Source organism: Bubalus kerabau, chromosome 5, assembly GCF_029407905.1.
Source record: "Bubalus kerabau isolate K-KA32 ecotype Philippines breed swamp buffalo chromosome 5, PCC_UOA_SB_1v2, whole genome shotgun sequence".
NCBI lineage: Eukaryota > Metazoa > Chordata > Mammalia > Artiodactyla > Bovidae > Bubalus > Bubalus kerabau.
The window spans coordinates 101,579,067-101,593,087 of record NC_073628.1 but is presented as its reverse complement, the minus strand read 5'-3'; the positions used below and the strand labels follow the sequence as shown (position 1 = coordinate 101,593,087).

Sequence of the window (14,021 nt, the reverse complement as noted above, 5' to 3'; positions counted from 1 at the left end):
CACGATACATACATGATCACAGCTAGCATCCTCTTGAACACCACAGCAACCCACGCTCTCTGCTAAGCACTCCACAGGTAAGCCCTTTTAATTCTTGTCACAACTCTAGAAGCCTCAGCTTCCAGATGAGGGAACTGAGGCTCAGAGGTAGACTGACTTTCCCAGGGTCCTGCAGTTGGAAAGGGGTAGGCTGCCACCCTGAAGTTCCCAGGTGTGGGTTACTCCATACATCTTTTACAAATATATTCATTTATTTATTTGGCTGTGACAGGTCTTGGTTGCGACACACAGGATCTTCAATCTTCACTGCAGCACGTGGGGTCTTTAGCTGTGGCAAGCAAACTCTTAGTTACGGCATGTGGGATCCAGTTCCCTGACCAAGGATGAAACTCGGGATCCCTGCATTGGGAGCGCAGAATCTTAGCCACTGGACCACCAGGAAGGCCCCCTACTCTATACAGCTTCCTCTTGGGGAAGTGTAGGGACACCACCTCCCTCTGTGGTCCCCAAGACAGGTAGTTCAGACACCTCACCTGGACCTCAGGATGCTCCCTGTTCAGTTTTGCCTACCTTTCCCCATCCCCTGAGCCCTGTTCACTTTTTCCATTCCCAATATCCGTCCCCATCCCCACTCAGCTTTCTTCCATCTTAATAAGCCCTCGTTTCTCTGGACACCAGCAGCCACCTCCAGGAAGCCCATCCTGGTTATCTCCATTCCCCCAGAGTGAACTCCAGGAACAGGAGGGAGGCGTGGAGTGGCTGATGCATTTCAAGAGCCCCAGCACCCAGGAGAGGCTCAAATAAAACCTCAAGGGTGGAGACGTCCGTGGCAGTCCAGTGGTTAAGGCTCCATGCTGCCGATGCAGGGTGAACCAGTTTAATCCCTGGTTGGGGAACTAAGATCCTGCGTGCCACACCCAAAAATAAATAAAAACAAAGATGTAACCAAACCAACCAAACAAACAAAAATCCTCGGACTTCCTGGTGGCGCATTGGCTAAGAATCCGCCTGCCAATGTAGGGGACACGAGTTCAATCCCTGCTCTGGGACGAGTCCACATGCGGAGGAGCAACTAAGCCTGTGCAAATAACTACTGAGCCGGTGTGCCACAGCTACTGAAGCCCGTGAGCCCTAGAGCCCATGCTCTGCAACGAGAGAAGCCACTGCGATGAGAAGCCCATGCACCGCAACAAAGAGTAGCCCTCTGCTGTCTGCAACTAGAGAGAGCCTGTACAAAGCAATGAAGACCCAGTGCAGCCAAAGAACAAACACACACAAAAAAAACCCTCAAGGGTGGGCCCGGAAGCAGAAGAGTCCAGCCCAGTTGAAAGATGGCCCTTCCCTAGGGCAGCCTGGGGGGTGCCAGTCTGACAAACCCAAGTCCTCACTTCTCTCCTCCTCCCTGGGAGGCTGGGGTCAGCTCCAGGAGGGCAGGACCTTTGTTCCCTGGAGATCTCCAGGCCTAGAACAGGGCCTGGCACGCCAGGTGCTTCAGGCTGATTTGGTGAATGAATGAATGATGTCATCTCCTTCAAAACACTAGTCACATCCTGCTAGCGGTTCCTAGAATGGCTGGGGAGGACAGTAAGAATGAGGCTCTCCATCTCATTCCAGGCTATGCTTGGCCAGTCATGCTGTGTGACGTGGGCTAGTTCTTTCATCTCTCTGAGCCTCAGTTTCCTTATGTTTCACATAGGAATGATAATGCTTTTTTTCTAAGGTTCTCACAAAAGTTCAGTGAAACAAGCATGAGGGCCTGACAACCTGCCTGGCATGTAAACATGTTTGGTCACTGGTGGTTCTTATTATCATCAACAATAGGATATTCTTTGCTCCTCTCTCTCACCAGCCTGGGTGTCATTCACCTTCTCTGACCCTCTGCTCCAGCCTGCTCCTACCCTTGCCAAGACCTGCCTCTTGCCCCTTGTTTTCTGCCTCTGCACTTCTGCCTGTGGCAGTTCCCCCTTCCTGGACTGCCCTTGGCTTCTGCTCTGCCTGTCCACGTTTTCGGACTTAGTGATAAAGAACTCGCCTGTCAGTGCTGGAGACATAACAGACATGGGTTTGATCCCTGGGTCAGGAAGATTCTCTGAGGGAGGAAATGGCAACCCACTCCAGTATTCTTGCCGGGAGAATCCCCATGGACTCCTGGGGACCAGGAGCCTGGCGGGCTACAGTCCATGGGGTCACAAAGAGTCAGACACGAGTGAAGCAACTTAGCATGCATGCATGTCCACGTTTTCACTCCCATCAGAGGTCCCCTCCTCCAAGATGTCTTCTCTGACTAGACCTTCTGCCTCTGATCGCTCAGGCATCCTTGTGGCCCAAGTCTGTATCACCTGTCCCAAAGCGGGTGCCACCAGCGACAGAACTAGGGCTCTCCCCCTGCAGGCTGGGTGACGGTCTGCTGCTGATGCCAACGTCAGCCATGTTGAGTTGCAGGCAGCCCACGGCTGGGCTGGAGTTGAGACCTGGAGGCTGAAGAAAGCCCTCAGGCACTCTGACACCAGCTCTCATCTCACAGGCCTCACCCTTGCCCCTTCCTGTGGCAGCTTGTGGGCCTGCCTGAGGAGCGGCTGTCCACAGAAGAGGCTGGGTCAGTGTGGCCTGCCCCCTTTGCCACCCTCTGGGTCAGGCAGAGGCCCCAAGGCTTCACAGGCCCCTGGCAGGATGTAACTGAGGGTAACTGGGGCCAATTTGTTGCCAGGAGCCCCCATATGGGGGAGAGGCAGCCAGCCAACACCAGAGCCCTGATGCCAGGCACCATCCGTGCCAGCAGATTGCATCTGACATCACAGCCGCCCCCTTGCTGGTGACCACGGCAACTGGAAGCCTCCCCCACCTCTCCCCACCCCCAGAACAGCCCTCCACGTTCCTTCCAGCCATGGTCTTCCTGTACAGAATGTAAGTGGCTGTGTCCGGGTGGAAGGGTGTAACAGGGCGGCATCTTTAATCTCCTGCAGCTGCAGAGCTGAGCTGCACAGTGGCTAGGAACAGGGCTCTGGCACCACACAGATCAGGGTTCTGGGTTCAAATCTCAGCTCTCCCTCATCCTAGAGATGCGTTCTCAGGTGAGCCGCTACCTCTCCACTGTGAATGAGAATGATGACGGGACAGGTGTCAGAAGGCCAGAGGGAGGAGATAGAGAGTCCTCAGGGCTCGGGGCGACACGGTGAGTTGCGGCAGTTACCACTGCTGTCCCTCAAATGCATGCGGGGAGGGGCCCAACCTGGGTTCCAGCCCTGGCTCAGTCTCTCCTGAGCTGTGGGGCCTCGGCCAGCTCACAGGACCTCTCTGAATCTTGGTATCTTCATCTGGAAAACAGGGCAATGACCCACACCTTCCCAGCAGAGCTACCACAAACAGCACACGAGGCACAGGGCCCAGCACAGACCAGGCAGAAGGCCCCCATCATTTTTATCTGTATCCCTCTTGTTTTGTCCACTCCTAGCTCCCAAGTCCTGACACTCCAGGACCAGTGGGCCCCCTCTTCCCTTCCTCATCCCCAGGCCTGCAGTCACTGTCACAAGGTCCCATAGTGTCCCTGACCCATGCCCAGACCTGAAGAGTGGCCTGGTGGCCCAGGAAGAGTGCCCATGGGGCACTGGAACGGAACCTTGGTTGCAGGGTGGGGGGTGTATCTGCTTGCTGATTCTCAGCTTCCTCATCAGTGACATTGAGCAGCAGTGCCTGTCACCTCAGGGCTCTAAGGACCATAGGGCAAGAAAGGGCTTTGAGGCACCCCTGCTCTTGCTGCCCTCATAGAAGTCCCCCCCAACTCTGCTCTTTCTGAACCAAGGTCAGCCCCTCTGCCTCCTAAACCAGCCATCCTGCAGCCCTGCCCACCCCTGAACTCAGGCCACACTGTGGCCAGGCCAGCTGCACCCTTGCCAGGGCCCCATGGATTTCCGGGCCTGGATAGAGGGGGTGGTTAGCACCCTGCCCCCTCTGCCCCAGCAGTCCCCAGGCCCGCCAGCCTCCCTACCTTAGCAGCCCGGCCCTTGTCCATGCAGTCAGGGTTCTGACAACGCAGTCCCTTCTCTTCTTCCAGGCTCCGGTCTTCTGCAAAGGAGAGGAGAGGAGGGTTACTAGTTGGGCGGGGCCCAGGGAGAGTGCGCCCCAGGCAGGAGCACCCTGGCTCCCTGGGGCCCAGAAGCCTCCCGACCAGAAGACGGGGTGGGGCGGTCTCCTCAATGCACCCTTCAAAGGAGGGCAGTGTCCCTTTCTCTTTTAAATGCCAACTTATCTACACAGGAATCTGTGTGCAGAGCCCTTTTCTTGTTGCAGCTCCCTAGGGAAATTATCCAGATTCCAGGGGGAGAAAACATCTTTGGAAATGAACTATTCCCTCTCTCTGTCCCACTGGTGGGGGGTGGGGTGGGGAAGGGGGGGGTGGCTCAGTGACCTTGAGGCCCCAGGGTTCCTGGGGGATTCCTGTAAGACAATGAGGGAGAGGGGGACTCCAGGGGTCCAAGATCCCTTCCTACTCCTGCCCTGCACATCGCAGCCTCTATGGATGGTCTCCCTCGCAAGAACCTAGGGTGGTCCCTTCACCCGCTATCCATCTTTGACCCAGAACCTGGCCCCCTCCAAGCTGCCCCTCTTCCTGGGGTGCAGCAGCAGAGGGGACAGGGAAGGGGGGCAAAGAGGCTGCCCACCCCGGCCAGCTTGCAGGGCCAGGGGAAGGGGTGAAGAAGAGCGCCCCGACATGGGGACAGAGTTTGGACCCCCACAGCCCTGATTCTGAGACCGGCGTCTACCTCCCATCTCAAGCAGGCTTTCCCCAGAGGAGGGAGAGGGCTGAGCCCCCGCCTGCTGAGGGGAAGGAGCCGGTCCTGCCCTGCCCTTGATCTCCCCCCTACCCCCACCAACTCCCCGGCCGGCCCGCGATGCCCCTCGCCAACGCCCCTCCCCGAGCCGGCGCGGAGGCGGCCAGGCCAGTCGGCCTGCATGGCGGGGCCGGGCCGGGCCGGGGGCCCCGCACTCACCCATAGAGGAGGCGTGGGGCGGCCGGGAACGCGGGAGGGGCTGGGGGCGCTGCGGGTCGGCGCGGGGGGCGACCGCGATGGAGGCGGAGGGTCGGGCGCAGGCCGGGTGCCTGGGGAGAGGCCGGAGCGCTGCGCCCGAGGGACCCTCGGCGGTGAGAGGCGGGGCGGGGCAGGTGGGCGGTGGGAGGAGCAGAGTGGGGCCCCGCCTATGGGGTGGGACTCTGCGCCCTGCCCCCCGCGCCCCTCCTCCCGGCGCCCCGCTGGGCAGAGCCTGCACCCAGCGGCGCGGGGCATCAGCCGGGAGGACGCGGCGCACCCTCCCCCTCTCTCTGAAAAGTCGTGGGTGTGACTAAACGCCATCCCTCCGCCCCGCCCCCCCCCCCACTTGCTCAAGCCTCCCAGCCACCTCAAAAGAAAACACCTCTGTTTTTGATGTGATCGGGAGACATTTTCTCAATCTCCTGACAAGTGGGAATGAAGGCATTTTAGACAGCTCTGCTATTTCTCCTCGTCCGAAAGGTACCATGTCAGTGAAAATGATGCCTTCTTGTAGATAGGCACGCAGGTCAGGACAGCTCCCGGTTTCCTTTGCCACCCACCCCCAGCAGAGGCCTCTCTTCTCATTTAGAGATGCTATCAGGGATGGGGGTAAGGGTTCCATAAGTGGAGGGGACCTGGAGACTAATGTTGTTTTATTACTATGATCTTGGTGCTGTTTAGCATTTTTAAAACTTTATGAAAGTGTAAAATAAATAGGAATAGAAACGTGCAGCTCTCATGAGTACACAGCTCAGTAAAATTTTCACAAAAACGTATTCGTTCAAAATAACTAGCACCCAGGTTAAGAAGTAGAGCATCACCAGCCCCGATGTGGAGGTCTCCCTCATGGGGGCTGTCAGCTTCTCCCCTCTGAGGGGATGGTCCTCAACTCTCTTTTGATTAGTTTTGCCTGATCAGTTTTGCCTGATCTTGTAGTTTATGTAAATAGCATCATGAGATACTTGGACAGCATCTTAATGGTTACAAAACACTTTTAACTACAGAAATGGAGCCCTGGGGAGGTGGCAAAGACTCTCCCAAGGGACTCAGTGTGCTCCTAAGCCTGCCCAGATCCCATCACACCTGGAGGTGGGTGCTGGGGGGCCCTGGGTAGATGAGCCTCAGGTATGGAAGTTTCCCCTGGGGCCCGGGTCTCTCTCCCAAAGGCTACCCTGGTCCCTTCCCCAACCAGAGTAGGGTACCTGCCCCCTTTCATGGACTGGCCCTTGGGGACTCACAGGTGACCAGGACCCAGTCCCTTCCCTTGCAGACTCTTGGTGGAGGAAACAGTGACAGATCCCAGGTCTCCTGGGTTCTCTGGATTCACTCAGCAAACACACAGTAAGTCCTTGGAGGGCCTACCTTGTGTCTAGCCCTGAGCTGGGCCCTGGGGACTCATTGGTGACCCTGACAAGCCTTAGGGAGCTCATGTGGAGCCCAGTGGGCAGCAAGGCCCTTTGGAAAGCAGCATAGGGGGCTGTCGAGAGGAAGAGGTTGTGTGCAAGAACAGCTGCACAAGGGTCTCCATCAGTGTCCTGAAGCTTCCAGGGTGAGAGGGAAGCGACAGCACAGTATCCCCCAGTCTGCTCTTGGTGAGTGTGAGCCTGGGGTTCTGAGAAGGGACTCCGCTAACTCTCAGAACTCTCAGGCCAGCCCCGCCTCACTCGGTTCACAGAATCACACAGTTCTGATATCCCACTCGGAATCTCTGCTTCCTCAGCTGTCTGAAGGGTCAAGGACACCTGTCCTGACTCTAGCTTAGGGGCAAAGGTAGCTGAGGTGGGAGACAGCCCTAGGAGGACCCTGATGGCCCTGCTCCAGCCCTGCCTGCCAGGACGCAGCTGGCTTGAGGGTGGGGTGGAAAGCATGGCCCTTCTCTACCACCCAGCAGCATCCCCTTTGTCACCTGGGCTTCCAGACACCTGGAGACCTCAGCCAGCTCTGGGGGAGTTTCCCATGCACCCTCCTCAGTCTGGGGAACTCAGCCAGATGAGATCTGCTTGTGTATCTGAGTCCCTGGGTTGTCACAGCTCAGGGCTGGGGTTGGGTTCTAACATCCTTTGTCCCAAGACTTCTGGATTCTGGCCCTAAGCTCTGCAGGCTCTGGGCTACTTCCTCCCCCACAGGGACCTGGAGCTGCCTTGCCAGCTCTCTGGGTCCTGCCATGACGGCTCCAGGCACTACAGGGCCAGATTGCTCTCAACTGCCGTGTGGTGCTTGTGGTTCTAGAGTTCTTTGTCCCGGTCCTTCCAGACACTGGGGTTCTACCTGGCTGACTTCTCTGGCCTACAATACCCCCCATCTGTTTTAAGCCCCCCTCAAAGTACTCAATCTGCTTTCTAGATCCCCCCACCCCTCCGTGAACTGCTTGGTCCCAACCCTCTGGAATCTAATTTCCCTGCACTTTGCACTAAAGCTACAACCTCCTAGGGTCCATGCATGCTTCTCTCCCCAGAAACTCCAACCACAGGAAAACCGCTGAGGACCCTGATAGCTTTCAGGGCCCAGATAGGGGGCCCTGGGAGCTGGGGAGGAATCGGGCACTGGGACAGGCTGTCCCTCACCTCCAGGACTGCCATGGGCTCCCCCTCAAGCGCGTTGCCTCAGTTACAACCCTGCAGAAAGAGAGCCCAGTAAGGGGGAGATGTTGTCCCACGTGGCACATATCCTGGGCATAGTTGACTGGGACAGAGAAGCCACCTGGTCCACCCTGTTCAATTCAATCTGTTCTCTTGAGAATTTGAATTGAGATGGGCAACTGCTAGTGGGCCTGGAGCTCTGAGATCATGGAGAGTCTGAGTGGGCAGAGAGCCCCATAGTCAATGGGGAGTAAGACCAAGGGGACCCATAGGAGCAGATAGTCAGTGGAGACAGCCCTGGAGCTGAGAGGCAGGGAGAAAGTGGCTCTGTGACGGTGGGGCAGCTCCCGGGGGCTGCCTCCACCTCCTGCTCTCACTCCCCTCAGGGTCCCCACCTGGGAATACCACTCTGACTTGAGTCAGCCTGTGCAGGTGTCCGGCTGCGGGCCCTTAGCCATCTCCAGGCAGACCTGGAACTTAGAACTTGCCACCCATCCCAAGGTGCCAGAATCTGTCTTTCTCAGTCTGAAACAGCCCAGCTGCCTTCTGGCCTCCATGGGCTCTGTGGCTCCCCAGCCTCCTCGGGAAAGTCAGGGCCCCTCCGCCAGGCAGATCAACCCACACGCCAGCATCCCCCACCCTCTATCTTAGTCACACGATGCCGTTCTCCCTTCTCCTCCAACACGGTCTCCACCACAACTGGCCGACAAGGCGCCTGGGCAGAAGCCGGCCGGCAGACATGTTTTGTTTGGCCGAGCACAGTGCTTCAAAAGAATTTGACTTGGTTGCCAACTTTAAAAAGTCAGATTTCACATAAAAATCCAGATTTCTGGCTTCCATGGACAAACCAGAGGAGCCTGGCAGCTCCGGACCCATATTCCTGACGGCTCCAGTGCCCCGGTCGTGTCTGCCTGAGATGGGCACACACCCTTCCACCCTCCACAGTCCCCACCACTCCCTATCGCCTCACCTCAACCCCCTCCCTCTGTTACTCACTGGGGTTCCTGGGACGGAAATGAGCTTCTGACCCTGGCCCAGCCCTTCCTGGTTATGTTCCTCTGCCCCTGCCATATCCTTCTCATCACGGTCTGCTGTCTACTGACACCCTGCCCACTCTCAAAGGCCCAAGTCGAATACAGAGAACATCGAAAGGCCTCTGGATCTCAGAACATCCAAATTCCAAATGAATCACTCCCTCTTCAATCCCATTGTCCTGGGATGGGCCTTTGAATTGACTTTGGACCTGTCTTCCCCACTGGACCACTCCAGAAACACCTGCCGATAGCAATAGTTCTAACCTTCCGGGCACCCACAGGGCACTGTGTGCTTATCCCACACGGTCTTATTTCAGAGTCAAACCCTCTGCAGCATGGTCTAACTCTAAAAATCAGCCACTGGCCATTGCAGCTACTAAGCATGTACAAAGGGGCTCGTCCACACAGATGTGCTGTGCATGTGAAATACACCGCAGAAACTGAAGCCTTAGTGCAAAAAAAAGGAATGTAAAATCTCATCGATGATTTTTTTATACTGATTATATGTTGAAATGGTAATGTTTTTGGAATTTATTAGGTTAAATAAAATGTATTATTAGAATTCATTTCACTTGCTTGTTTTTGTTTTGCCTTTTTATTTATATGTTTTATTTTATTTGTTTTTAGCTGGGCTGCACTGCTTGTGGGAACCCCAGCCCTCTGCAGTGAAAGCGTGGAGTCCTAACCGCTGGACCGCCAGGGAATTCCCTGTTTTATTTTTTTTAAATATGACTAGAAAAAAAAAATGTAAATGAAAGCAACTTCCCCGGTGGTTCGGTGGTTAAGAATCTGCCTGCCAATTCAGGAAATGGGTTCAATCCCTGGTCCAGGAAGATCTCACATGCCACGGGGCAGCTAAGCCCGTGCACCGTAACTACTGGCCCAGTGCTCTGCAACTAGAGAAGCTAGCACACTGAAGCGAGTGCACGTGTGGCCAAAAAAAAAAGTAAATAAGGAAAGTTCTAGGGGTAGCACTTTTCTAAACAGTTGAGAGAGGGAGGTTTGATGGTCATGCCCATTTTATGGTGAGGAAACTGAAGCTCAGAGGGTTGGGCAACTTGCCCAAGGTCATGCAGCTTGTGAGAGATGAGCCTGGGACTTGAGTCTAGAACCATAAGACTCCAAGTTTGCACTCCTAACTATTAGGCCACACAACCCCTATGGGGCCCCCATGGTTCCTGGCACACATATGTGCTTAGCACATGTGAAATGATCTCTTCATTGTCACATGAGTGCTCCCTTTCCCTGGGCTTTCCCTTTCCCTTTCTCTGGGCTGAGACAAGTGTACAAGAAACCACCCTTGTCATTCCCCAGGGGAGCCCCTTACCTGTAAGTCTCCCTTGACACCATGAACTCTTCTGTCTCAAGGAGACAGAGCTTTCTTACCCACCAGCTCCCAATCCCGAGCCTGGCCATGCAAAGGCTGCCCCTCCCAGGAAGCAGCTGTGGCCTTGAATGCCCCCTCCCACGCAAACCCAACCCTCCTGGGAGCCTGTCTGTGGTTGGGCAGCTGCTGCAGGCTCGGCTAGAACTGAACCCCATCATCAGGGCAGCTTGCAGAAGGGCAAGATTTGACCCAAAGCTGCCCAAGAGCCAGAGGGGTGTGTCCTGAGCAAATGCGTGCTGATCTCAGGAACCACCCGCCTCTCCCAACCGAAGATACTGGTCAGAGCATCATAGCGGCCTGGGAAAGAAATGTCCCCCTTCTAAAGCCCCATGTAGCATCATGGGGTAGGGCAGTCAAGTGGGGAACAGCTGGAGGAAGGAACCTGGACCATGGCCTCTGATGCTGTTCCTGACTATAGCCCAGAACAAACAATGGCATCGCCTCCTGAAAATAGAGACCCCCATTCTCTGCCCTGCCCACCTGCATGCCTGGACTCAGTAAGAAGACATGAGAGGACACACCAGAATTCCTTTCTGGGGCCACAGAAAGTGTCCACACAGTTCCTGCACACCAGCCTGGGGCTGGCCAGCCACTTCCTATGGCCGAGGCTGCTGTGGGCACCTGCACATTTGTCCACCACCACAGACTTCCTCCCCAAGGTCCTTGGAGGAACTGAGAGTGGCCGAGGGAGGAACTCAGGAGCAGGACTGCAGAAACTGGTGTGAGATTCCAGTTCAGGACAGTCACGCTCCGCACATAAGCTCCCCACCCCCACCCCCATCGCGGGGCTGAGCCAGAGCTGAGGTCCACCGCCCACCCCTGATGGGCCCAGGCCAGGCACTGGCTGGATGCAGAGGACAGAGCCCACACAGACAGCTGTGTGCCCGGCTCTCCCACTCGCCTGCCTCAGCTCACCCGTGAGGTCTGCTCACACGCTGTGACCCACCCACCATGTGCTGGGCCACAAGGCAGCGGGTTGACAGTGAACAGGGCCTGGTCCTGCGGCTCCAAGGCAGAGGATGGGAGTTGTGGTATTGTGGATCTGGACACCACCACTCAGCACGCTGCTGAGCGCTGACTACCCTTTCAGAGCAAAGGAGACTGCAGGAATTGTCCCTGCCTCAAAGAGGGGGCATGGAGATGCCGGGAGCCAAGGGAAGCCTTGGCATGGGACATGTCCCCTCTAAATGCTAGTTGTGGGACCCGGAGATGGCCCTGGCTGGAGGGGCTGGGGAAAGGGGAGGAGGTTCACAGAAGTTGCTCCAGAGCCCTGGGGAGGGGTGAGGGCCCAACAGCAGCAAAGCTTGGTTGGCACTCCGCAGTGACTGGACCCAGAGACCCAGTAAGAAGCAGGGGATCTGGCCCCTGCTGGGCCTCCCTGGCTGGTGTCTGGGACTGGCTGCATGGTCTCTAGCCAGACCTTGGCCACCTTGCCTGCCTCTGTGGATAGGAACCTGCCAGTTGAAGCAGGACAAGGGGACAGGACTCAGACTGCACCCTGTGCCACTGCCCTCAACCCACACTCTGGTTCCAGAACGGTGCCCAGCTGGGCTGGAAGAGACAGGGAATGGTGCCCAGCTGGCCCAAGCCTTCCCCTGCAGTTCTCCCACCTCCCCCTGCTTCCTTCCTAGCCTCCTGCACAGGTGCCTATGGTGGGCACTCTGTCCACCCCACCCCTCCCAGCAGCCACATCCCCCTATCCACTTTGGCCAATAGGACAACTGGCAGAACAGGGCTCCTCACAGACAGGACACCTGTCATTTACGCCCACTAGGCATCCAGTCTCCCCTCTGGGAGCAGCACCACCCTGCCTGCTGAACCCACACCCTGCATGATCTCTGTCTGTGGCAGATCCCAGGCCCACCCATCACATTCTGAGCCCTCTGGCTGCAGGGATGGGTCAGAGAAGGACCACGCCAGGCTGGGGAGTTGCTCCTAGGAAAGATTCCCGCTCCTCTGGATCTGAAACCTGGAGAGGGGGGGCAGAGCCTGGGGCCTGAGACGAAGCCAACAGAGAAAAGGGCCAAGGCCTGAGACGCCATGCCCTGCTGGCTTCTGCAGGCCAGACCTGGACTCCCTTTGTCCTGGGCACTGAATTGTCCCGACAGAATCGGAGGTGCCAGCCTGAGGCTGAACGCTCTGCCAGGCTGCAATTAAATGACCATGAGAACAGCTGTTCAGGCCCATGCCCTTGCTTTGCAGTGGGTAGCATTTGAAGGGCTCCATGTGTCAGCCCAGGTAGTCCCCTCAGCAACCCCACGATGCCACAGGTATCATTCTCCCCATCAATTTGGCACCAAACAGGCTGTTGGGCTCAGCATCTCCCACCACCTATGCTGCCTTTATCTTTTTTTCATGTGAAATCTTAGTTCCCTGACCAGGGATCGAACCCACGCCCCTGCAGTGGAAGTGTGGAGTCTTAACCACCGGACTGCCAGGAAGGTACCACTTGCTGCCTCTTGAGGGGCTTAATCTCTCTGTGCTTCTGTTTCCTCACCCACAATGAGGAAAATAGGAGAAATGGCACATGTCCTGGGGTCTTGAACATGAATGTGCCAGAAAGACTCGTCCCACCACCCGGCCTGGATTGTGGAGGCAAAGTCTAGCCTGAAGCTCAGCACCAGCCACTGCTGCCCCTAGCCCCAGCCGCCCTGCTTCCAGCCTAGCTGTGGGGCCCACGTTACCCGCCCTGGCCTACTCTCTCTGCCCTGAAGCCCCCCTGGATCCTCCAGCTCAGGCACCTCTCCTCCATCAGCAATGGCTCTCAGGAGGGGCCTGGTCCCCATACTGTTGCTCAGTAAGTGACTGGCAGCAGCATATATATGGTGAGTGTGCCGTAGGCTCTGGCCAGAAGGAGGCGGCCAGGTAGACAAGGTGTCCAAGCCTCATGAGCACCCTCCTGGAAAAGTGGGCCTGCACCTACCCCCAAGGTCCTCGATGATGTCCAGGGTGGAGCTCCAGGAGAAGCGCTCCACAGCCCCCAGCTCCAGCTCGGCCAGGGCCCTAGGCAGGGCCTCCAGCTCGTAAGCACCCCGCTTCTTCCAGTAGAGAAACATCCTGAGGTCTGGGCAGGCCTCCCTGCCAGGCCTGTGCCCTCAGAGGCTGGGTAACCCCAGGGCCCCAGGTCCCCAAGGCCTGGACACAGTGGGTGTAGGGACTGCAGAGCGCCTGCAGAGACCCTAGGGCTGGCCTCAGGGCCGGCGAGTGCGGCCCTCCCCGGGGAGGGGAGCATGCTGGGAGTGGCCGGGGGCCTCAGAGCTGACCAATGGCCAGGGCCCCAGCCCCACACAAAGCGCCTTTCTTCCCCTCCTACAGACATTTTACAAATTTCAACTTCCCGGCCCCCTCGGAGCCCCCACCAAGGGGATGGGCTGGCCGTCTGTGGACTGCAGAGGCCCGGAAAAGAGTCCAATTGTTCCGTGATCTCTTTGCTAAGATAAGTTTTCAGAAGAGAAAAATGTGCTGCCCCAGGAGCAATTCCAGCCCCCCACCCCTGACCTCTGACCCCAGCCCCCAGCCCCAGCTGGACCCCACAGGATTTCTTAATGAGGAGTGGAAGCACCCATGGGGTGCTATGGAATGAGCCCAGAGTTGTTTTCAGCAGCCTGACTGGGCCCCCTCCCCAGGAAGCACAAGGCGTTTCCCAGCTTCCCTGAGCAAAGACTGGGGGAGGCCTTCAAGGGTCAGAAGGCACGAGCTGTGGGCCAGGCCGAGGCCCAGAATCAGCCCTTCCGGCTCTCACCAAGAGCCCTTCCCTCGCTGGGCTGGCCAAGCTTCTCCAGCCTGCCCACCTGCCCCTGCCTGCCTCTTCAGACCGTGTCACCTACACTGATGGTAGCGCCATGCATGGAGCCTGGGCAGGCTGAATGGGTGCTTCAGGCATCACCACGGGGCTTCACAGCCCTCTGTCCAGTGGGCACAAGGGGTGGGGGGCAGGGAGGATGGAAGGGCTGGGGTGGAGGAGCTGGGCGGGGCAGAGCACAGATGAGGAAAC

The 14,021-nt window shown here is 57.2% G+C and overlaps 1 protein-coding gene and 1 long non-coding RNA gene across 4 annotated transcripts in view; both read right to left on the bottom strand.

The window, feature by feature from the left end:
- The window catches only part of PLEKHG5 (pleckstrin homology and RhoGEF domain containing G5), a 39,646-nt gene extending 26,459 nt beyond the window's left edge, over positions 1 to 13,187 (bottom strand). For 2 of the 3 annotated variants that reach the window (XM_055582432.1, XM_055582431.1), the window contains exons 1-2: positions 12,951 to 13,187; positions 3,986 to 4,062 (exon numbers count right to left, since the gene is read on the bottom strand). In XM_055582432.1, coding sequence (XP_055438407.1) covers positions 3,986 to 4,062; positions 12,951 to 13,083 — 210 coding nt within the window. In that variant the 5' untranslated portion in view covers positions 13,084 to 13,187. Of the gene's footprint in view, positions 1 to 3,985; positions 4,063 to 4,988; positions 5,154 to 12,950 lie in introns of those variants that run through there. The other variant, XM_055582435.1, reaches the window with a different exon arrangement.
- On the bottom strand, positions 231 to 1,196 carry LOC129653109 (uncharacterized). Its single transcript, XR_008714959.1, has 2 exons — positions 956 to 1,196; positions 231 to 399 (listed from the first exon to the last, which is right to left on the bottom strand). It is a non-coding gene; the product is annotated as an uncharacterized LOC129653109 (long non-coding RNA).
- Positions 13,188 to 14,021: the final 834 nt, after the last annotated feature.